The 24,401-nt window shown below is 54.5% G+C and overlaps 1 protein-coding gene across 6 annotated transcripts in view; it reads left to right on the top strand.

The window, feature by feature from the left end:
* LOC136151671 (serpin B6-like) overlaps positions 1 to 24,178 on the top strand; it is a 32,426-nt gene extending 8,248 nt beyond the window's left edge. For 3 of the 6 annotated variants that reach the window (XM_065912982.1, XM_065912983.1, XM_065912981.1), the window contains exons 4-7: positions 1,230 to 1,347; positions 2,308 to 2,450; positions 3,848 to 4,003; positions 4,187 to 4,694. In XM_065912982.1, the coding sequence (XP_065769054.1) occupies positions 1,230 to 1,347; positions 2,308 to 2,450; positions 3,848 to 4,003; positions 4,187 to 4,591 (822 nt within the window). In that variant the 3' untranslated portion in view covers positions 4,592 to 4,694. Of the gene's footprint in view, positions 1 to 1,229; positions 1,348 to 2,307; positions 2,451 to 3,847; positions 4,004 to 4,186; positions 4,695 to 12,028; positions 12,068 to 15,954; positions 16,189 to 16,736; positions 16,912 to 18,578; positions 18,729 to 19,784; positions 19,903 to 20,862; positions 21,006 to 22,399; positions 22,556 to 22,741 lie in introns of those variants that run through there. The other 3 variants (XM_065912985.1, XM_065912986.1, XM_065912984.1) reach the window with 3 other exon arrangements.
* The last annotated feature ends 223 nt before the right edge of the window (positions 24,179 to 24,401 follow it).

Raw genomic sequence — 24,401 nt, 5'->3', positions numbered from 1 at the left:
AGGCATGTAACCCCGTGGACGCAACCCGCCTGGCTCCTCTGTCCATGGACTTTTCCAGGCGAGAATACTGGAGTGGGTTATCATTTCCTTCTCCTGTTATTGTCATCTTTGTATAAGGGTTAGATATACAGAAAAGAAAAATTTACAATAAACACAAAAAATTGGCAAATTTTCCATAACTTCCTTCCTTTTCTGTTGGATATTTGAAGAAAAGCATTGATATTTAAAATGTTATTATGATATAGAATGTAAAATCAAAAGATGAGAAATATTTTTTGGTTATTTCACAGTGATCCAGGATTCCAACAATCCAAACCAATTGCAATGTATAATTAGATATTCCTTTAGTTTGCTTTTTCACTGGTCACTACTTACTAAACAGTAATTAAAGAAGCAGTCATTTGTTTTCAGCTGTGTTTAAAAGCTGTTGAAATCACCAAGGGTATGATGAGGTATCGGCTTGCTGGTGACCACTTTGGTCCTGACTATTTCCTTAGACTGAGAGACTGCCATCTTTTTCCAAAGCCCCGACTAAGAAGCGGAGCAGTAGGCTGGCAGAGCCTGAATGATGTCAGCGTTCTCTGAAATGAGGCACCTGGACCACGAGATAGAGGGTCCCCGGTGTGCGGAGAGCTCAGCCACGTGACATCGGACAGAGCCAGGTTCTCTGGTCTCAGAGCACCTCTGAGATGTAGCTACTGCTGCGTCCTTGCTGCCAGGGGGCAAGGGAGCCAGAGAGACGCAGCAGCCTTCCCAGGGTCACACGGGAGAGAAGCCCGGAGCTTGTGCTGCCGGCACTGTTGCCACATGGCCTCTCCTCAGTGGTTGGGTTGCTGTTTAGTGGCTCAGTCGTGTCTGACTCTTTGCGACCCCATGGGCTGTAGCCCACCAGGCTCCTCTGTCCATGGGATTCTCCAGGCAAGAATACTGGAGTGGGTTGCCATGTCCTTCTCCAGGGGATCTTTCCCACGGAGAGATCAAACCCTCGTCTCCAACATTGCCAGGCGGATTCACCACTGTGCCACCTGGGATGCCTGTGATTTTGCTGTCATTTATTCAAGTTAGCTGAAAACTGAGAAACCGGCTTGAAGGTTAATTCCTCACATCCTTTGTACATTCCACAAGAAACCGTCAAATGATCAGTGTTGAGGTTTGGCGCCGTGAAGAAGTGAGCTGTTGGCGTGGTCTGTTTCTGTAGCCATGTGATTCTGTCACTCCGTCTCTCCTAGTCTTTCAAAGATGCCTCCCGCATATTCTACCAAGGAGAGATGGAAGAACTGGATTTTGTCAGCGCTACAGAGGAGTCCAGGAAGCACATAAACACCTGGGTAGCCGAAAAGACAGAAGGTGAGGACATGTCAGTACTTCTGTTTGCACAGTATTTGAATCAGTCTCATTACCATCAGTTCCTTCCCAAGACCAGCAAATGTAAACAGGAATGGATTTTTCTATGAATAACTGTAAACTTTCAAAATCCACTCCTGAAATGTAATCAGGAATCAGCTTCTCTAGCTTTCCCCCGTCCTCATCAGTATTTGGTGCACCTCTTCCAGAGCAAACACACTTTGATTTTTTGCTGGTGCATTTAATGCTCATATCGTCTGCCTTTTCACAAAGGGCGGAAGGGAAACTCTGGATGCGGGCTCCAGCCCCTGCCCGTCCAGCAGAGCTCATGCTCCGCGGGTCGCTGGGCATCACTGCAGGACACTCGGTCAAGCCCCGGTCCACCTGCGGTTCTTCGTTCTGGTGCTCGCCACAAGGCTTCGACCTCTCCCTTTCAGGACAGTCCCCTCACGTTGTAGACCGAACATTCCTTTTTCTGTCACTCTGAATTATCCTACCCTTATTTTTTGTTCATTTTATGTGTTTTATGCAACCCTTGGGTTCTTTCTGAGCAGAGATTTTAAGGTTTTGGTCACTGATTTTGCTTTAGGGGCCAGGCTGCCTGTACGGGTTTCCCTGGTGGGTCCGATGGTAAAGAATCCACCTGCCAATGCAAGAGAGGCGGGCTGGATCCCTGGCTGAGAAAGATCTCTGGAGAAGGAAATGGCAACCTGCTCCAGTACACTTACTTCCCCGGGGAATCCGATGGACGCAGGAGCCTGGTGGGCTGCAGTCCATGGGGTCACAGAGAGTCGGACTCAGCTTAGCGGGTGAGCAGACAACTCGCTGTCCGTGGTTGTCTGGGCGACAGTGAGCCCTCTGCTCAGTGCCTGACTCCTCCAGGGGACGGGCCAGTAAACACTGTGCCCACACCTCCCCCGGGAAACCCTGCTAGCTCACTGGCTCTTTAATTCTGCTTTGCAGGTAAAATTAGAGATTTGCTGTCGGCAAATTCAGTTGACCCCATGACTCGTCTGGTTCTCGTGAATGCCATCTACTTCAAAGGAAACTGGGCTAAACAGTTTAACAAAGAGCACACCGTGGAAAGGCCATTCAAAGTCAGCAAGGTGAACAAGAATGTTTCACAATAAGGAAGGAGGTTCCTGGAATCAGTCCCTGGGGTCCCCTTGGTTTACAGAGCATGGGAGCACACTGACCTCAAGGAACATGTGCCTCTTGTGGCCGTGGTGGCCCTGATGTGGATCCGGGCAAACCCTGGCTTCCTCTCCCCCTGTTCCTCCTCTGCTGTATCATTAGGGGCGGTCCATGCCGCGGGTGTTCTGTCTTGTATCAAACATCTCATGGGGCAGCTCGCAGGTCTCTGGGCTTCCTAGAACTCCCAAGATACAGGTCAAACTCGAGACCGTGGCTATGAAGCTCTGTGGGCCTAGATCCTACCGTCCGTCCCCATCCCGTCAGTAGCTACCAGCACAGACGCCTTTCTCTGCAGGGCCATCCAGAATCCTCCCTAGCGGTCTCCCCAGCCCAGGTTCTGGTTCCTGTGTCCCTCCTCTGAGCTCTCGCAGAGCCCGGGGCCTCTCACAGTGGCTCTGATCTCCCAGAGCCCCTTGGGCCCGGGTGCAGGACCAGGGAGGTTACTTGGAAGTTCTCCTGATGACCCAGGCTGGGCTGAGCGTAGCGGGTTAAGAAGCACAAGTCAGACTGTATTGTATGTTTCATTAATTGCATGTGTTTATTCTCGGCCGTGCCGGGTCTCCTGGCTGAAGCCTCTCCTGCAGCTGCCGTGGCGGAGGCCCTCTGGACTCCGTGCTGGGGCTCCTTCCACTGGCGCTTCTCTTGGGGCCGAGCTCGGGCTCCAGGCCCATGACCTCAGGAGCTGTGGTTCCGGGCTCTCATCCCAGGCTCAGTAATTGTGGCCTGAGGGCTTAGAAGCTCCTGGGCTGCGGGGTCTTCCCAGACCAGGGATGGAGCCTGTGTCTCCTGCATTGGAAGGCAGATTATTTACCCCAAGCCACCAGGGAAACCCTGATGTCTTTAAAATAGAGCCAACATGGTTTGTTCATGGGTGAGCTGTGGGGTGGGCAGACAGGGGCCCAGGACACTCCAGGGTTTGATTGCGGGATGAGTGGTGTTGCCATGAGCAGAGATGGGAAAGTATAGATGGAGCAGGTGTGGAGGGGAACCAAGCCGCCAGTGTGGGAGCTGACATGGAGGCTCCTTGGCGTCCGGATGCAGATGTCAGGTAGTCAGGAGTCGAGGTGAGGTTCTACTGGGAATATCCGTGTGGAGCCCTCCTGGGCCAGCAGGAGAAGAGAAGCCTGATGCCTGAGAGCTGGGAACCCCGGGGTGGGAGCTGGAGCTGAGCAGATAGCTGACGATGCGGAGCTGGGCTGGGTCTGGGAGACAAGACAGAGTGTGTGTGGGGAGGTGGCCGGCTCTGATGACTCGTCCAGCGTGTCCACGTGTCTCATTTCCACTTAGGGTTTATCAATTTCCCTTATAGACCGTGGAGAAACCTGTGCAAATGATGTTCATGAAGTCCACCTTTAAAATGACCTACATTGTGGAGATAAGCACCCAGTTTCTGGTGCTTCCCTACGTTGGCCAAGAGCTGAACATGGTCATCCTGCTGCCCAGCGAAAGCACCGACTTGAACAAGGTAACTGGGCATCCTTAGCCCCAGGGCCTGGGGTCTCGTCCAGATCCCTGCCAGTCACTGGGCTCGGGAACTCGTGTGCAGCCGGCAACCGTCTGGGCCCACAGGGCGCAGAGTGTGGGTCACGGGGGACGGTCCCCGGGCAGCACTGCTGCAGACCCTGAGATCTTCTACCTTCTTCTGCAGGTTGAGAAGGCCCTGACCTACGAGAAATTCGTTGCCTGGACGAAGCCGGACGTGATGAACGAGGAGGAGGTGGAGGTGTTCCTGCCCCGGTTCACGCTGGAGGAGAGTTACGACATGGAGGGCGTCCTCCGAGACCTGGGCATGACCGACGCCTTCGATGCGTCCTGCGCCAACTTCACCGGGATGTCGGCTGGGCGAGGCCTGCACCTGTCCAAGGTCGTGCATAAGTCCTTCGTGGAGGTCACCGAGGAGGGCACGGAGGCCGCGGCCGCCACGGGGGCCGTGGTCATGATGCGCTGCCTGCGGATCGTTCCCCGGTTCTGTGCCGACCGGCCCTTCCTCTTCTTCATCCAGCACGGCAAGACAGGGGCCATCCTGTTCTGCGGCCGCTTCTGCTCGCCGTGACGGGGTGGAGGCGCCCCGGTGCTCCTCACCGCTCTCCCCGATGTTGAAGAGCTGCAACCCCAGTGACCTTGACAGAGGTCCACAAATAAAGGGCTGATGGAGACCGCCTGTGTGTGTGTGTGCGTGCCCGTGTGGTCTCGTGTCCCGCGCCTTCTCGGAGCTGCAGCCGCCGCGGGCGCTCGCTGGTCATGCCGTCAGGGAGCACTGGCTGCCTGCTCTCTGGGTCCGCCCTCCGCCCGCCCCGTCCAGGCCCTCGGGGAGAGCGCTGTCTGCTCCGGGCCTGGAAGGATGAGCGGGGCTTCCCTGTCTCCTCTGCACAGTGGCCTCCCCCTGAGAACAGAGCGAAGCAGAGGCTACAGCAGCCGCAGGGAGAGGGAGCAGGCCTCAGACACCCCCAAACCTGAGCCCTCCACAAACCAGCAGATGAGGGGAGTGCCATGGAACCTGACTGGGAGAAGTCCAATCCCGAGCCACTGTGTCTGCATTGGACAGTCTGTGGTCAGAGGCCTGTTCAAGTGCTTGGCCGTCCACGCTCCCTGAGCCTGTTCAGTTGCCCCCAGGGGTCAGTGATGAGCAGACAGTTCCTGTTCATGAGAAGGAGGCCTTCAGACCACGTCATGGATGCATACCGGGTGACCTTCCATCCTGCCGCTGGTACTGCAGAAAAAGAGGCGGCTAAGGTTTCAGCCAGTGCATCCCAAAGGAAATCAGTCCTGAGTGTTCTTTGGAAGGACTGATGCTGAAGCTTAAGCTCCAATGCTTTGGCCCTGATGGGAAGTGTTGATTCATTTGGAAAGACCTTGATGCTGGGACAGATTGAAGACAGGAGGAGAAGGGGCCGAGAGAGGATGAGATGGCTGGGTGCCATCACTGACTCAATGGACATGAGTCTGAGCAAACTCCGGGAGTTGGTGATGGACAGGGAGGCCTGGCGTGCTGCAGTCCGTGGGGTTGCAATAGTCAGACACGAGTGAGCAACTGAACTGCACGAAGGTTTCTGCAGCTGCCCGTGCTCCCTGCTGAGACGTGGGGCCCGCGCCCAGCCGATACTGAGGTTCAGGTGGAGAGCGGTAAGGTGTCCACTGGCCTCCCTGCGGCATCATCCGGAGCTATGCTCCCTCTAACCTAATGATGTGACCCACATTCTCAGACTGTCTCTGGTCCGCTATCTCTGCTATGCCCACGTCAGTGCCTGAGCCTCGTGGAGAGACAGGCTGCGGAGTCGCTGAACTTGGGAGTGGTCGGGCCGGCAACCCAGCGGCATCAGCGTACCCCCCCACCCCGAGTCTGTGCCCAAGGGTCGATCCAGCCACTGTCTGCTCCTCAATCCCCTGCGGGACATATCCCCCGGCCCCTCACCACCACCTCCTGGCACCTCCCAGGTCATTCTCAGAGGAACTGTTCTCTGACATCACCAAGAATACCCAGATCTAAAATGCCATTTACCCCTGCCTCTGGTTAAAGAGCGTTAACGTTTATACATAATCGTATCCCCAAGGAAACCTCACCATCCCTTTAGATATCTGTCCAGACACCATGGTTGATGGTACACACACAAAATCAAGTCAAGTAAAATGAGGCTGCTCTAAGGCCGGTCACCTAGTGGGAACCATACAGAAAACGGAAGCTCCACCATAAATACGTCCGGAGTGAGGTGTCCGCCCTAACTTTCTGGGGAATGTGTATGTGGCTGCCACCATCTACATATTTCTCATAACATCTAGGAAGGACCTCTGAGCACTTCTGGTCTCTCATCACCTGTGAGGCACGTCAGCTCGGAGGTCGTGTCTCAGCCAGGTGCCCAGCCCAGTGCCACGCTCGTGGGAGATGCCGAGACGTCCCTGCTGTTTGAGTTGAAAGTCTTCATTATGCAAGGATGCAGCACTCATGGAGGAACAAATTTAGAGGGAGAAAGGCCTTCAAATTATAAAAGAAACAAGTTTAGAGAGATGAAGGTCTTCAAAGTTATGGAAGAAAATAGTTTAGAGGGGCAAAGTTCTTCAAATTTAAGGAAAAGAGTTTAGAGGGATATGCTCTCCAAAGTTATGGAAGAAGAGGTTTAGTGGGAGAAAGCTCTTCAAAGCTAAGGAAAAAACAAGTTGAGAGGGAGAAAGATCTTCAAAGTGAAGGAAGAAAAACGTTTAGAGGGAGAAAGGCCTTCAAAGTTCTGGAAACCTTTGCAGAACAGGGCCATGCTCAGCATTGCTCTTTGAATGTTGCTGAGAGATGGAATCTGAGAGCCCGCAGGCAGAGCTGCAGGCATGGTCTGTTGCTAACAATACCCAGACAGGACTCACTGGGCTGAGAGTCAGGAGGCCAAGAGGGACAGACCTTGCTGGTGGTGGGAGATGGTGCTCTGACGGGTTCCCCAGGCCTGCTGGGGTGCGCTTGCCAGAAACCAACTCTGTTTCCTCTCTAGAGCTGAAAGTCAGATCATGAAATAAAGACGTTGAAAAACACAGAAACCTCCTTTCTGGACAGAGTTTGAAAATTTCCGAAAATGTTTCCTTCTAGCGGTCTTGTTCTCCTGTTTGGGGCAGGATCCTTCAGGTTCAACCAGATACGGAATTATTTTTCAGACACAATGCTACTTTCTTAAAATAATCAGATACGGAAAATTCAGATGGAAAACATAGCATTTCAAAATCTCTTGATGTGTAATTGATTGTTAAAAGGATTTCATGTCCCCTATGTAACTTTTTGGGACTTCTCTGGTGGCCCAGAGGGTAAATTATCTGTCTGCAGTCCTGAAGACCCATGTTCAATCCCTGGGTTGGGAAGATCCCCTGGAGAAGGGAAAGACCACCCACTCCAGTATTCTTGCCTGGAGAATCCCATGGACAGAGGAGCCTGGCAGGATATAGTCCATGTATCTACTGTTGGGAGAAGAGGGAGAAAAAATAAAAAGCACTTTTTCTCATTTCGAGCTCACTTTTTTCATCCTTGGTTAAAGCCATCTTCAGCCACGGGGATACAAGCCAGAGGGAGGGGAGTCCCTCAGGCCTCGGCACACAGAGGCTGCCCGCGTCTGCGGTAGAGGAGAAGCCCTCTTCTCAGGAGCGCGAAGGCCCAGAGCTGAGGACGAGCGCGCGGAGGGCCCTGGTTCCACGCACAGCGGGGAGAGCGTCCTGCTGGCTCCCGGAGGAAGCGCCCTCAGTCAGGCCTGCAAAGCCTGGGCCCTGAAGCAGGCAGAGGGCAGGGCGTCGTGCGGTGGGCCTGCGGGCCGCCTGCCTCTCCTCCTGGGTCAGAGGCGTTCCCCGGGCGTCTGCCCTGACGGCTGCGCACATCAGGGGAGGCTGGGGCCGGCGCTGCGTCCAGGGGGCCGGCGCTGCGTCCAGGCGGCCGCCCAGGATCAGGGCTCACCTGGACTCCCCGTGGAGAGAGACCCGCAGCAGGACGAAGCCTCTGCCTCCTGTCCTTCCTTGCAGACACTTCGAACGAGGCCTGGCTCCCAGACAGCTGGACGCTAACTCCTGGGCAGGAGGACAGCTGGTGTGTGGGCCCAAGGATGGCCAGAGCTGCGAGCCTCTCTGGGAAGAAGCACCCCATTCAGGGGGTTGTGGGGACCCGACACCCTTCTCTTGCACTTCAGAGTGCTGAGCCATGACCTCTGCCTCTCCTCTGACACACCAGGTTCTGACTGGGAGAACCGGGCATGACACGAACAAATAAATGCCCTGAACCCAGCACCTGGCTAGGAGCATACTGAAAAAACACAGTGAATGAGTTCAGGGCACGTCGTTCTTCACAAATCTCTGCTGCTCTGGGTGTTCTCTGTCTTACCCTTGAGTTCACAGGGCAGGGACACCCGAGACTCCGGGACGGGTGCTGCAGTGTTTCTGCAAAGAAAACAGTCTGTGGATCGTCCTGAAGCAGAGCCCACCGCGCACATGCTCTGAGGTGTGGGGGTGAGGAGCTGGGGCCGGGGGTGTGCAGGTCAGAGGGAGTGTTCTGGATTTAGGGTCTGAGCAGCTTTCCAGGTGGAAAAGCCACTTACATGTGAGAGGTTTGAGCGAGGACAAATCCGGGGAACTGAAGTCACACTCAGGAGGTGCATGGACTCGGGCAGCCGACTGCCCAGCATTTATGTGTGGGACCCCGGAACCCCCGGGCGCCCCGCTCTGCGTTCCGTGTGCCGGGTGCAGGCCCTTCCCGATCTGGCCTGGCGTGGATTTCAAGGCTCCTTCCTGCCACTGTCTTCTCTTCAATCCCTTTCGGGACACATCCCCGTGGCCCCCCCCAGCACCTCCCGGGCCCTCTAGGTCATTCTCAGAGGACCTGTCCCCTGACATCTGTGGGAAGACCCGCATCTATAATGCTGTTTCCCCCTGTGTCTGGAGAAGAGCGTTAACATTTGTGCGTAATCGCATCCCCCAGGAAACCTCACCAGCCTTTAGAAATCTGTCCAGACAGTGCAGTTGATGGTATGGACACAAAATCAAGTCAAAGAGAATGAGGCTGTCCTAACCTAGTGGGGAACACAGAAGCTCCTCCATAAAGGCCGTTCGGGGTAGAGTCTGCCTGGGACGTTCTTGGGGAATAGTGTGTGGCTGCCACCATCTAGATGTTTTCTCATAACATCTAGGAAGAACCTCTGAGCACTTCTGGTCTCTCATCACCTGTGAGGCACCTCAGCTCGGAGGTCGTGTCTCAGCCAGGCGTCCAGCGCCCAGCCCTGTGCCACGCTCGTGGGAGACGCCGAGATGTCCCTGCTGTTTGAGTTGACAGTCTTCATTATGCAAGGATGCAGCACTCACGGAGGAAACAGGTTTAGAGAGAGAAAGGTCTTCAAAGTTAAGGAAAAACCAAGTTCAGAGGGATAAAGGCCTTCAAAGGTCAGGAAGAAAACAGCTTAGAAGGAGTAAAGTCTTCAAAGTTACAGAAGAAAGAAGTTAAGAGGGAGAAAGGTCTTCAAAGTTCTGAAACCTGTGCAGAACAGGGCATGCTCAGCATTGCTCTTTGTAGGCTGTTGAGAAAAGGCATCTGAGAGTCCCAGGCAGAGCTGCAGGCACGGTCTTTTGCTAACAATACCCAGACAGGACTCACTGGGCTGAGAGTCAGGCGGCCAAGAGGGACAGACCTTGCTGGTGGTGGGAGATGGTGCTCTGACGGGTTCCCCAGGCCTACTGGGGTGCGCTTGCCAGAAACCAACTCTGTTTCCTCTCTAGAGCTGAAAGTCAGATCATGAAATAAAGACTGAAAAACACGGAAACCTCCTCCCTTCTGGACGGTGTTGGAAAACTTCTGACACAGCTTCCAGAAAAGCTCTTATAAGATAAGTGTTGATTGCATTGACACTAGGTTATCCACATTGCATTCCTGGGTCAGGAAGGTCAATGCCCTGTTTTTCTGTTTTTGGCAGGATCCTTCAGATTTACCAGATAGGGAAAGATTTTCAGATACCATGCTACCTTCCAAAAAGTAATCACATATGGAAAATTTAGTTGGAAAAGATAACATTTCAAAATCTTTGAGTTTTAATTGATTGTCAGAAGGATTTCAGGTCCCCTATGTGTCTTTCTGGGGATTGTCTGGTGGCTCAGACGGTAAAGAATTGGCCTATGATGGCAGACACCCAGGTTCCATCCCTAGGTCAGGAAGATCCCCTGTAGAAGGGAAAGGCTACCCACTCCAGCATTCTGGCCTGCAGGATTCTATACATGATCCATACAGTCCATGGGGTCGCAGAGCCAGGCATGACTGAGTGGCTTTCACTCTCACCCTGCCGTGGCCCCAGCTTCTGTCCTCAGCTATGACTCTTGACAGACAGCCGCGGCTGGGCGTGAACCCCGCATGCGGCTCCCAGCACCTACGTCCCATATCCTGCTCTGTTCCTGCTTGTCTCCTGGACACCTTCACCTAATGCTCCTCAGACAGCGTGAGTCCTCTTGGACAGGAGATGCACGCTTGACCCCTGGGTCGGGAAGTTCTGCTGGTGCAGGAAGTGAAAAGCCTACGAGTGGATTTTCAGTCCATGGTGGGCTACAGTCCACGGTGTCTCAAGGAGGCCGACACAACTGACGACTCAGCTCAGCAATTCTGCACTAGAGCCCTGACGCGCCCCTTCCCCGCAGGCCCCCTCAGTTAACACGTCACAACGAGCACAGTCACCTGAGGCAGACGAGTAAGTGGCACCTGCATCTCCAGGCCTTCCCTGGCCCCTTGCCCCCAGTGCACCTGGCCCTCACATCCTGTGATGCCCGCCGTCTCATCAGCTCCGGGCAGCACCCCGGCACTGCGGCACTGCCCCGGCTCAGGCCCGCCTGGCTGGGCCCTGGTCCCCAGAGCCGCGTCCTCAGGGCCCCTGGGGCCTGTCCCGCGGCACCCAGTCCCTCCACGGGGCCGGAGCTGGAGTCAGAAAGGACATGGGAGGGAGGGATGGAGGAAACGGATGAAAGCAGGAATCATGTCGCTCTGCCAGTCTGAATCTCATAGTGGTTCCCCAAGCTGTGGTTCAGTCCCTCAGTCTTCTCCGACTCTTTGCGACCCCGTGGACTGCAGCCCGCCAGGATTCCCTGTCCATCATCAATCCCAGAGCTTGCTCAAACTCATGTCCATGGAGTCAATGATGCCATCCAACCATCACATCCTCTGTCCTCGCCTTCTCCTCCTGCCTCCAATCTTTCCCAGCATCAGGGTCTTTTCCAATGAGTCAGCTCTTCACATCACGTGACTAAGGTATGAGAGTTTCAGCTTCAAAATCAGTCCCTCCAGTGAATATTCAGGATTTATTTCCTTTAGGATTGTCTGGTTTAATTGCCTTGCACTTCAAGGGACTCTCAAGAGTCTTTTCCAACACCACAGCCCCGTGACTGACAGATGTAACGGCCTCCAGCTTCTCTCAGTCCAGCCCTGCCCAATCCTTCCAGCCCTGCCTGCCGCTCCTTGGCCGCTCCGGCCCACACCCTCTGCCGGGTCCTGAGTGTACCTCGCGGAGAGGGAGCCCTTTCCCACCAGTGACTCCGCCTGGTTGGTTCCTCCTCCAGCCTGCCCCTGGACCTCACCCCTCCCTCGGCCCGGCTCCTCTCTCACCCGGGCGCCAGCCCAAGCCCCAGGCATCACCAGCTCCGTCCTTCTGGCCCCATCGCGCCGGTTATATGCCCATCAGAGCCTCCACCCGCTGCACCAAGACATAACCCCTTTCCCGTCCCTCTGAACAGACAGAGAGGAAGAGCGTGTCTGATCAGTTTCATCTCTCGCCTCTTTTGTGACCTGATGGAGTCCTGGGTACGATAAGCGTCCAACACATGGAGCCTGGGGTTTTCCAGCTCTGCTGCCTAATGGGCCTGCGGGGGAAGGAAGATGCTAAGATGCTGTCGCTCCACGTGCAGTCCTACTGCGGCCCCGCCCTCCGGCAGGCCCGGTCCGGCCCGCCCCGCCCTCGGCCCCGCCCTGCGGCCCGGCCGCCCGCCCCTCTGGCCGAGGTATATGGGCCCTGCTAGCCCGGGCCCTGCGCAGCCTCTCCTGCCTCCCTAGGTACGTGTGGGCGGCGGGGCCGAGGCGCCGGCCTGCGCCAGGCGGAAGGCGGGCGGCCGGGCGGGGCTCGCGCTGCGCTGGGCTTCCTTTAGCATTCCGTGGCCGCGGCGGATTCACGACGCTGGGAGTGTGGATCCTGGACCCCCGCGCCCGCTCCAGGCCCTCTGGAAACTGTATGCTTCTTACTGGCATGTGCATTGAATGGGGAAGAGCTGTCCCTTAGTGTAAAAGTCCCACTAGATTGTTGATCGTTCTCTCTGATATCTGCAATGTCATGATAAACTGCTTAAATCTGGTCTCCCCCCCCCCTTTTTTTTTTCTTTTTTGCGATTAACACTTCTTTAATCTTCTTGTGATTGACTGGTAAGGACTTTTATGTTATTACAAAGTGATCATGAAAGTCAGCTTATGATTATCTGACGGGTTATTTTCAAATTCTCAGCTCAGGACAAATCAGAAGGATCTTAGTAAATGCGACCCAGTGTTTGGACATTTATTTCCCAGTTGACGGAGGAACCAGGTAATAAGCGAAGAAGTGGTTTTTCAACGTGGAAGTGTTGTCTCACTCTGCTACAGAAATAGTCTGTAGGCTGGTGACCATGTGTTCAGCTTCTGTCTCTCGTGTTGTTGTTCAGTCGCTGAGTCGTGTCCGGCTCTTTGCAACCCCATGGACTGCAGCCCGCCCGGCCTCCCTGTTCATCATCAACTCCAGAGTTTATCCAAACTCATGTCCATTGAGTCAGCCATCCAACCAACTCATCCTCTGGCGTCCCCTTCTCACCCTGCCTTCACACATTTCGAGCCTCAGGGTCTTTTCAAATGAGTCACTTCTTCCCATCCGGTAGCCAAAGAATTGAGTTTAACTTCCAGTGAATATTCAGGACTGATTTCCCTTAGGAAGGACTGCTTGGACTTCCTTACTGTCTAAGAACTCTCAAGCCTCTTCTCCAGCAACGCAGTTCAAAAGCATCTTTTCTTTGGCACTCAGCTTTCTTTATAGTCCAACTTTCACATCCATACATGACTACTGGGAAAACCATAACTTTGACAAGACAGATCTTTTTGGGTAAGTAATGTCTCTGCTTTTTAATATGCTGTCTAGGTTGTTCATGGCTTTTCTTCCAAGAAGCAACCATCTTTCAACTTCATGGCTGCTGTCACCATCCACAGTGATTTTGGAGCCCCAAAAATAAAGTCAGCCACTGTTTCCACTGTTTCCCCATCTATGTGCCATGAAGTGATGGGACTAGATGCCATGATCTTAGTATTCTGAATGTTGAGCTTTAAGCCAGCTTTTTCACTCTCCTTTTCACTTTCATCAAGAGGCTTTTTCGTTCTTCACTTTCTACCATAAGGGTGGTGTCATCTGCATATCTGAGGTTCTTGATATTTCTCCCAGCAGTCTTGATTCCAACTTGTGCTTAATCCAACCCTATATTTCTCATGATGTACTCTGCAAGTAAGTTGAATAAGCAGGGTTACAATATACAGCCTTGATGTTCTCCTTTCCCTATTTGGAAGCAGTGTGTTGTTCCATATCCAGTTCTTTCACAGCATCTTCTTTTAGATTTGAAATAGCTCAACTGGAATTCCATCACCTCCACTAGCTTTGTTGCTAGTGATGCTTCCTAAGGCCCACTTGACTTCACATTCCAGGAAGCCTGACTCTAGGTGAGTGATCATACCATCGTGATTATCTCTGTCATGAAGATCTCTTTTGTATAGTTCTGTATATTCTTGCCACCTCTTCTTAATGTCTCCTGCTTCTGTTAGGTCCATAGCATTTCTGATCTTTATTGTACCCATCTTCGCTTGAAATGTTCCTTTGAAGGAAGTGAAAGTGAAGTCGCTCAGTCATGTCCTCCGCTTTCTGGCCCCTTGAACTATAGCCTACCAGGCTCCTTGGTCCATGGGATTTTCCAGGCATGAATACTGGAGTGGGTTGCCATTTCCTTTCCCACCGGATCTTCCCGACCTAGGGATTGAACCTGGGTCTCCCACATTGCAGGCAGATGCTTTACTGACTGAGCTACCAGGGAAGCCACTTGGTATCTCTCCTTTTCTTGAAGAGATCTCTAATCTTTCCCATTCTATTGTTTTCATGTATTTCTTTGCACTGGTGACTAAGGAAGGCTTTCTTGTCTCTCCTTGCTATTCCTTAGAACTCAAAATTCAAGTGGCTATATCTTTCCTTTTCTCCTTTTTTTTTACCTCTCTTCTATTCACAGCTATTTGTAAGACTTTCTCAGGCAGCTTCTTTGCTTATTGCATTTCTTTTTCTTGGGGATGGCTTTGATCCCTGTCTCCTGTACAATATCATGAACCTCCATCCATAGTTCTTTGGGTATTCTGTCTATCAGATCGAATCCCTTGAATCTATTTATCACTTCCACTGTATAATCGTAAAGGATTTGATGTAGGTCATAACTGAAGGGTTTAGTGGTTTCCCTACTTTCTGCAATTTAAGTCTGAATTTGGCAATAAGGAGTTCATGATCTGAGACAAAGTCATCTCCCTGTCTTGTTTTTGCTGACTGTATAGAGCTTCTCCATTATTGGCTGCAAACAATATAATCAATCTCATTTAGGCATTGACCGTCAGGTGATGTCCATGTGTAGAGTCCTCTCTTGTGTTGTTGGAAGAGGGTGTTTGCCATGAGCAGTGTGTTCTCTTGGCAAAACTCTATTAGCCTTTGCCCTGCTTCATAATGAAAGGAGGGGATCACAGATCCCATGGGACCACCAACGCTCTACCCAGCCTGCCACCAGACCAGGAGGCGCCTCCATTTGCTGGTTCCTTAGCAAAAACAACAAAAAAACAAAAAAACTGCTCTCCCCTAGATCACTCACATCCTGGCATGTAAACAATTTCCAACCTTGTTTTGTGTTTTCTCCTTAATATAACGAACATCCCAGAATTGTCAGGCATTTGTGGAAAGCCTGTGTATGAAAGAGATCCAAATATTATAAACACCAACCACAGCAACAAAAATCCCAGGAGAAGAGAGACGTTTCAAGGAGCAGAAGATAACACAGCAGAATGTCTTGACATTCTCCAGGGAACTGGAGCAGAGAGCAGGAAGGAGCAGGAGAGGACAGGGAGTCTCTAGCAATTAGGGATATAATGGCTGAGGCTGGAGAAGAGCAGCAGAAAAATTGGAAGAGAAAGTCAAGTGGGTCTTCCAGAAAATGAAGAAAACACCATGGCGATGGAAAATGCAGGAGAGGAGGGCAGATGAGAGCAGAGCTCTCTGCCCACAGCAGGCAGCCACGCCTTCCCAAGTGCCCTGCAGATAACAGCTTCTGCGCGTGCCGGGAGGAGGTGCAGAAAAGAAGAGCCCGTCCACAGGGGTGACAAGGGCCTTAAAAGTGCCCAGAGGGGAAGGGAGTTTTCTTGAGTTGCCAGAATCAGAGAATCTCAGTCGATTCTGACTCTTGGGACCCCATGGACTGTAACTTGCCAGCCTCGTCTCTCATGGACAGAGAATTCTCCAGGGAAGAATACTTGAGGGGGTTGTCATGTCCTTCTCCAAGGCAACCAACTCCAGTATTCTTGCCTGGAAAATCCATGGAGAGAGGGGCCAGAAGAGCCAGAAGACTGTCGTTCATGGAATCACAAAAGAGTCGGACACTACTTAGCTACTAACCAAGTTGGATATTAAAGATGGAAGAGAATGTCTGGGGGGAGTGTTTCCTCTCCCCTATGTTCTCCTGGCTGGTCTAGTAATTAAATTGACCTAAGACAAATCAATAGCAGAAAACCAACCCCACTGAATTTTGTGCATATGGTAACCTCGAAGATACAGGACTCAAGAAGTGACAAGGCAGTTGGCTTTCTGTGTGTGTGAAGATTTGACAAAACAAGGGAGTTTTAGCTTGGGTAGCAAGTTATGAAGTGACAGGGTTTTCTGGTTTCTTGTTCAGCCTTTTCAGCCTTGTGTTCCCATGTTTGGCGGTAAAGATGTCTCTCTACCTCCTGGTCCAGGGAGGGTATTTGCACATGGAGATTTATTTTCAGCTTTCAGGGGGAACAGAAGAAGGGCAGAGATGCTTTTTGCAACAGCTGTTTCTCAAGTCTCCTTAATTCAGAGCAGTCACGGTGCTACAGTGGAGTGTTCTGGGGTGAGCTGCCCTGCACCCCACCAGGAGCACAGATTACCTGGCTCCTCCCCGTCCTCATGCAGGGAGATGACGCAGGGCCCGGAGCGGGGCTGCCAGCCTGCACGCCCTGCGGCTTGGGGCCCTTTCCTCGGGCTCACCTGCTTTCTTTTGCCAGGTCGGTGTCTACCACGACGCTGCTTTCTGGTGAAGAGCTGGGGTCTCTCAGCTCTCGTCCCTTCCCACCACACACAGAAAGGCCCTGAACGCTCGCGCACCCCGCCCCTCCCCACAGTGTCCTGTTCTGCACCAGACGCCCTGCGTGGCGGGGCTGAGACCTCCGAGGCCGGGCCCTGCAGGGGGACGTGGGCACCTCCCAAGGCCCTTGTCCCGATCGGGTGACAGGGCCTGGGCAGGTCAGCAGGGGAAACCCCGAGGACACCGAGTTTTGAGCGCATACCTGTCTGCTAGTCGAAGCAGAGCATCAGTGCTCACAACAGTCAGAGCAGATGAGACGCGGTCCACCTGTGGCCTGCATTCACGTGACACTGGTTTTAAATCCATCCTTTCAGACTCGCCACCATGGATGCGCTGTCAGAAGCAAACGGCACCTTTGCCTTGGCCCTTCTGAAAAAGCTGGGTGAAGACAACTCGAAAAATGTGTTTATCTCACCGCTAAGCATCTCCTCTGCCCTGGCCATGGTCCTCATGGGGGCTAGGGGCAACACCGCAGCCCAGATGTCCCAGGTACGTTCGGGAAGCCGGTTCTGGCTGGCGGCCTACGGTGTTTCTTTGGCCGGTGAGACGGTGTCCACGATCCGAATCCCAGAGGCCTTGCTCAACAGACAGGCCTCGCTCTCCCGTCTGCCGCTTCATGGGCCTCCCTCCCTTCTCTGGCTGGTGGCCTGGGGCTCCTGACTGCGCAGCACCGGATTCCAGCAGGAGAGGCTTGAATGAGCAAGCGTTCATCGAGCCTCTGCTCAGACACGCTGCCTAAGGCCCTGCTGGCCGAGGCCCGTCCTGCCGAGAAGCCCAGAGCCAGCCCCGGGCGGGCTGCACAGGGTGTGGACGTCAGCTCCTGGGCCACAGTGGCGGCGGGGCGCTGACCTCTGTCCCCGTGGGGGTCACAGCCCTCCCTCATGGGGGCGCCCTTACCCCTCCCAGGGCCTGGGGTCCAGAGGGTCTCCGGGTTTACCAGAGTCCTGATCCCTCCCCTTGAGCCTGGGCCTTCAGTTTGACGTCTGCCCTAGGCCAGCACTTTCAGGGTTTTCTGCCAGCTGGAGAGGCTGGGAGTGAGAAGCATTTGCACTCTCCACCCAGCAAGTGTTAGGACGCAAATACGGGGGTGCTCACGTTCAGTGTGTCCGGCCCTTTGTGACCCGTGGACTCTAGCCCTCCAGGCGCCTCTGTCCATGGGATTCTCCAGAGAGAACACTGGCGTGGGTTGCCGCGTCCTCCTCCAGGGGATCTTCCCGGCCCAGGGATAGAACCCGCGAATCTTGAGTCTCCTGCCCCGGCAGGTGGATCATTTACCACTGCGCCACCGGGAGACGCACGTGTTCCCTTTAAGTTCTGCCTGGAAAGGGAGCAGTCCCCTCTGGTGCTCGTCACTGACTCCCCTCCCGCTTCCCAGGCTCTGAAGGGGCCGCCCTCTCTCTGGGCACCTCCTGTGCAGGTTCTGATTCCGGGGGAGGGCCGGCCTTCCCGCCCTGGACGGGCGTCTCTCCAGGGCTCCCGCCCGAGCTCCTCTCCTCCAGCAGAGGTGCCCCCGGCCCTCCGGCCTCAGCTGTCAGGACCTGCTCTCTGTGGCCCCCGTCAAGCCGCCCACGACGGGAATGACCGGGACGGGGCCTCAGACTCTGCGTCCTGGCCGCATGGTGCCCGCTGGGCTCCTGTGATCCAGGAGCGGCCCCGATCCCGCGAGGAGCTCTCCTCTGCGTGACCGCTCTCCCGCACTGTCACGAGGCCCCAGCACGATGGCTGGGCGTTTCTGCACCCTGGCACGGGGGCAAGACAGCGAACGTGCAGTTGCCAGGCCTTTACGAAGGCCCGGGCCCAGAAGAGCCACTTCTCCCGTGTCCCGCCGGGCGGAGCCCGTCCCGACGCCAGTCCAGACCCGAAGCCGTGGCCTGTTTGTGCAGAGACGGGAGGCCTGTCCGCCGGCCCTGTCTGCAGGCAGACCGCGAGCGCAGGGCACTGGGCTGGCCGAGGGGCACTTCTGCGCCCGCCGTCGCCGTCTGACCCCCGCGGGAGGCAGGCTGGGGGCGCCCAGAGGCCTTGTGCCTGCATTTGGGTGAGTCTTGCTGTAAGCTGCGGGGAGGATCAGTGCGGTTCCCAGGCTGACTTCAGTGTTCTATCCATTTCCTGCATTCAGCGCGTCCTGCAGTTGTGGGTTTTTATGTTTTTGGTTTCAGACGCTCTCTCTAAGCACGAGCAGCGGCGGAGGTGAAGATGTCCACCAGGGCTTTCAGAGCCTTCTCAGCGAAGTTAACAGGCCCGGCACACAGTACTTGCTCAGAACCGCCAACAGGCTCTTTGGAGAGAAGACTTTCGAATTCCTCTCAGTAAGTCATACTCGCGTTTCCTGAAGCAGATAGAGACCGAGGTCGGGTGGAGGCGGGAGCTGGGCCTTGTGGTGCAGCTGGGCCCTCTTGGCCTGAGACCCACACGGTGGGCGGGGTGTGGGGCCCAAGCCACAACCTCACGCTTCCTGGAACCGATCGGTCATTGCCTGTAAGAGGAGGCATTGTTCACATGTGACAGCATTGTTCACATGTTCGTGAAGCTTCGATGAGATGATTGTCAGAGAACTAACATGGATCATACCACAGTTGCAGATGAGTTTGCCCAAACAAAGAAGTGGTCAAATAGAACATTTCTGATGTTGTTTTTCACATGTTAGAAGATTTTTGTGCGTTGTGAGACTTGTTCAATATTTTTATACATGTAAATATTTTGAGTATCTTTTCCTATGCAGAATTTTTTTTAAACTTTTTTCTTTTTTACTCTGGTTCTATTTAATTGCAGTCCCTTCGTGATATTTAAAAATTTTTAATAAACAGCTCAATAATCTGTGAGTATGCTCTTAATCATATAAATATGCAGACAAAGCCAGAGTCCTCCCACACTCTCTTCCATGCCCTGGTCCCCATGCCCAGTATAAGGGCTTGTCCCCTGGGCATAGAGAAAGTCTCTGCATCTCAGGACATGTGTGTCTGTGGTTGTTCAGTCGCTGGGTCGTGTCCAACTATTTGGGACCCCATGGACTGTAGCCCACCAGGCTCCTCTGTCCATGGGATTGTCCAGGCAAGAATACTGGAGGGGATTGTCATTTCCTTCTCCAGCGGATCTTCCCCACGCAGAGATCAAGCCCACATCTCCAACACTGGCAGGCGGATATTTTACCACGGTGCCACATGGGAAGCTTGTGATTTTACTGTCATTTATTCAGTGTAGCTAAAAACTGAGAAACCGGATTGAAGGTTAATTCCTCACATCCTTTGTACATTCCACAAGTAACCGTCAAATGATCAGTGTTGAGGTTTGGCAGGGTGAAGAAGTGAGCTGTTGGCGTGGTCTGTTTCTGTAGCCATGTGATTCTGTCACTCCGTCTCTCCTAGTCTTTCAAAGATGCCTCCCGCATATACTACCAAGCAGAAATGGAAGAGCTGGACTTTGTCAGCGCTACAGAGGAGTCCAGGAAGCACATAAACACCTGGGTATTCGAAAAGACAGACGGTGAGGACATGTCAGTACTTCTGTTTGCACAGTATTTGAATCAGTCTCTTTACCATCAGTTCCTTCCCAAGACCAGCAAATGGAAACAGGAATGGCGTTTTTCTATGAATAATTGTAACTTTCAAAATGCACTCCTGAAATGTAATCAGGAATCAACTTCTCTAGCTTTCCCCCGTCCTCATCAGTATTTGGTGCACCTCTTCCAGAGCAAACACACTTTGATTTTTTGCTGGTGCATTTAATGCTCATATCGTCTGCCTTTTCACAAAGGGCGGAAGGGAAACTCTGGATGCGGGCTCCAGCCCCTGCCTGTCCAGTGGAGCTCATGCTCCGCGGGTCGCTGGGCATCACTGCAGGACACTCGGTCAAGCCCCGGTCCACCTGCGGTTCTTCGTTCTGGTGCTCGCCACAAGGCTTCGACCTCTCCCCCTTAGGACGGTCCCCTCATGTTGTAGACCGAACATTCCTTTTTCTGTCACTCTGAATTATCCTACCCTTATTTTTTGTTCATTTTATGTGTTTTATGCAACCCTTGGGTTCTTTCTGAGCAGAGATTTTAAGGTTTTGGTCACTGATTTTGCTTTAGGGGCCAGGCTGCCTGTACGGGTTTCCCTGGTGGGTCCGACGGTAAAGAATCCACCTGCCAATGCAAGAGAGGCGGGTTGGATCCCTGGGTGAGAAAGATCTCTGGAGAAGGAAATGGCAACCTGCTCCAGTACACTTACTTCCCCGGGGAATCCGATGGACGCAGGAGCCTGGTGGGCTGCAGTCCATGGGGTCACAGAGAGTCGGACTCAGCTTAGCGGGTGAGCAGACAACTCGCTGTCCGTGGTTGTCTGGGGGACAGTGAGCCCTCTGCTCAGTGCCTGACTCCTCCAGGGGACGGGCCAGTAAACACTGTGCCCACACCTCCCCCGGGAAACCCTGCTGGCTCACTGGCTCTTTAATTCTGCTTTGCAGGTAATATTAGAGGCTTGCTCGCTGCAAATTCAGTTGACTCCATGACTCGTCTGGTTCTCGTGAATGCCATCTACTTCAAAGGAAACTGGGCTAAACAGTTTAACAAAGAGCACACCGTGGAAAAGCCATTCCACGTCAGCGAGGTGAACAGGAATGTTTCATAAAGCGAAGGAGGTTCTTCGAAATGGTCCCTGGGGTCCCCTTGGTTTACAGAGCATGGGAGCACGCTGACCTCAAGGAACATGTGCCTCTTGTGGCCGGGGAGGCCCAGATGTGGATCCGGGCAAACCCTGGCTTCCTCTCCCCCTGTTCCTCCTCTGCTGTATCATCAGGGGCGGTCCATATCGTGGGTGTTCCATCTTGTATCACACATCCCCCGGGTCAGCTCACAGTTCTCTGGACCTCCTAGAACTCCCAAGATCCAGGTCAAACTCGAGACCATGGCTATGAAGCTCCGTGGGCCTGGATCCTACCGTCCGTCCCCATCCCCTCAGTAGCTACCGGCACAGACGCCTTTCTCTGCAGGGCCATCCAGAATCCTCCCTAGCAGTCTCCCCAGCCCGGGTTCTGCCTCCTGTGTCCCTCCTCTGAGCTCTCGCAGAGCCCGGGGCCTCTCACAGTGGCTCTGATCTCCCAGAGCCCCTCGGGCCCGGGTGCAGGACCAGGGAGGTTACTTGGAAGTTCTCCTGATGACCCAGGCTGGGCTGAGCAAGGTGGGGTAGGAAGCACAAGTCAGACTGTATTGTATGTTTCATTAATTGCATGTGTTTATTCTCGGCCGTGCCGGGTCTCCTGGCCGCAGCCTCTCCTGCAGCTCCGTGGCGGAGGCCCTCTGGGCTCCGTGCTGGGGCTCCATCCACTGGCGCTTCTCTTGGGGCTGAGCTCGGGCTCCAGGCCCGTGACCTCAGGATCTGCGGTCCCGGACTCTCAGCCCAGGCTCAGTAGTTGTGGCCTGAGGGCTCAGAAGCCCCTGGGCTGCGGGGTCTTCCCAGACCAGGGATGGAGCCTGTGTCTCCAGCATTGGAAGGCGGAATATTTACCCCAAGCCACCAGGGAAGCCCTGATGTCTTTAAAATAGAGCCAACATGGTTTGTTCATGGGTGAGCTGTGTGGTGGGTGGACAGGGGCCCAGGACACTACAGGGTTTGACTGCGGGATGAATGGTGTTGCCATGAGCAGAGATGGGAAAGTATAGATGGAGCAGGTGTGGAGGGAACCGAGCCGCCAGTGTGGGAGCTGACATGGAGGCTCCTTGGCGTCCAGATGCAGATGTCAGGTAGGCAGGAGCCGGGGTGAGGTCCTGCTCGGAATGTCCGTGTGGATCCCTCCTGGGCCAGCAGGAGACGAGAAGCCTGATGCCTGAGTGCTTGGAACCCCGGGGTGGGAGCTGGAGCTGAGCAGATAGCTGACGACTCGGAGCTGGGCTGGGTCTGGAAGACAAGACAGAGTGTGTGTGGGGAGGTGGCCGGCTCTGATGACTCATCCAGAGTGTCCACGGGTCTCATTTCCACTTAAAGTTTATCCATTTCCTTTATAGACCGTGGAGAAACCTGTGCAAATGATGTTCATGAAGTCCATCTTTAAAATGACCTACATTGTGGAGATAAGCACCCAGATTCTGGTGCTTCCCTACGAGGGCCAAGAGCTGAACATGGTCATCCTGCTGCCCAGTAAAACCACTGACTTGAACACGGTAACTGGGGAACCATGGCCCCGGGGCCCGGGGTCTCGTCCGGATCCCTGCCGGTCACTGGGCTCGGGAAGTCGTGTGCAGCCGGCAGGCCGCCCCGGGCCCGCAGGGCGCAGAGTGTGGGTCATGGGGGACGGTCCCCGGGGCAGCGCTGCTGCAGACCGTGAGGTCTTCTACCTTCTCTTCCAGGTGGAGAAGGCCCTGACCTACGAGAAATTCGTCGAATGGACAAAGCCGGACGTGCTGGCCGAGGACGAGGTGGTGGTGTTACTGCCCCGATTCACGCTGGAGGAGAGTTACGACATGGAGGGCGTCCTCCGAGACCTGGGCATGACTGACGCCTTTGACGCGGCCCTGGCCGACTTCACCGGGATGTCGTCCGGGCAAGGCCTGCACCTGTCCAAGGTCGTGCACAAGTCCTTCGTGGAGGTCACCGAGGAGGGCACGGAGGCCGCGGCCGCCACGAGCGCCGGGCCCGTGATGCGCTGCCTGCGGATCGTTCCCCGGTTCTGTGCCGACCGGCCCTTCCTCTTCTTCATCCAGCACGGCAAGACAGGGGCCATCCTGTTCTGCGGCCGCTTCTGCTCGCCGTGACGGGGTGCTGGAGGCACCCCTGTGTTCCTCTCTGCTCTCCCCGATGTGGAAGAGCTGCAACCCCAGTGACCTTGACAGAGGTCCACAAATAAAGGGCTGATGGAGACCGCCTGTGTGTGTGTGTGCGTGCCCGTGTGGTCTCGTGTCCCGCGCCTTCTTGGAGCTGCAGCCGCCATGGAGGCGGGCGCTCGCTGGTCATGCCGTCAGGGAGCACTGGCTGCCTGCTCTCTGGGTCCGCCCTCCGCCTGCCCCCTCCAGGCCCTCGGGGAGAGCGCTGTCTGCTCCGGGCCTGGAAGGATGAGCGGGGCTTCCCTGTCTCCTCTGCACAGTGGCCTCCCCCTGAGAACAGAGCGAAGCAGAGGCTACAGCAGCCGCAGGGAGAGGGAGCAGGCCTCAGACACCCCCAAACCTGAGCCCTCCACAAACCAGCAGATGAGGGGAGTGCCATGGAACCTGACCGGGAGAAGTCCAATCCCGAGCCACTGTGTCTGCATTGGAGGGTCTGTGGTCAGATGCCTGTTTAAGTGCTTGACCGTCCACACTCCCTGAGCATGTTCAGTTGCCCCCAGGGTCAGCAATGAGCAGACAGTTCCTGTTCAGGAGAAGGAGGCCTTCAGACCACGTCATGGATGCATGCTGGGTGACCTTCCATCCTGCCGCTGGTACTGCAGAAAAAGAGGCGGCTAAGGTTTCAGCCAGTGCATCCCAAAGGAAATCAGTCCTGAGTGTTCATTGGAAGGACTGATGCTGAGGCTGAAGCTCCAATGCTTTGGCCCTGATGGGAAGTGTTGATTCATTTGGAAAGACCTTGATGCTGGACAGATTGAAGGCAGGAGGAGAAGGGGCCGAGAGAGGATGAGATGGCTGGGTGCCATCACTGACTCAATGGACATGAGTCTGAGCAAACTCCGGGAGTTGGTGATGGACAGGGAGGCCTGGCGTGCTGCAGTTCGTGGGGTTGCAATAGTCGGACACGACTGAGCGACTGAACTGCACGAAGCTTTCTGCAGCTGCCCGTGCTCCCTGCTGAGACGTGGGGCCCGCGCCCAGCCGATGCTGAGGTTCAGGTGGAGAGCGGTAAGGTGTCCACTGGCCTCCCTGCGGCATCATCCGGAGCTGGGCTCCCTCTAACCTAATGGTGTGACCCACTTTCTCAGCCTGTGTCTGATCCGCTGTCTCTGCTGTGCCCACATCAGCGCCTGAGGCTTGAGGAGAGACAGGCTGCGGAGGCGCTGCCCGTGGAGCGGGCGGGCGG

The sequence above is a fragment of the Muntiacus reevesi genome, chromosome 20, assembly GCF_963930625.1.
Source record: "Muntiacus reevesi chromosome 20, mMunRee1.1, whole genome shotgun sequence".
Classification (NCBI taxonomy): domain Eukaryota; kingdom Metazoa; phylum Chordata; class Mammalia; order Artiodactyla; family Cervidae; genus Muntiacus; species Muntiacus reevesi.
The sequence above is the reverse complement of the archived record's forward strand: the minus strand, read 5'-3'. Positions and strand labels throughout refer to the sequence as shown.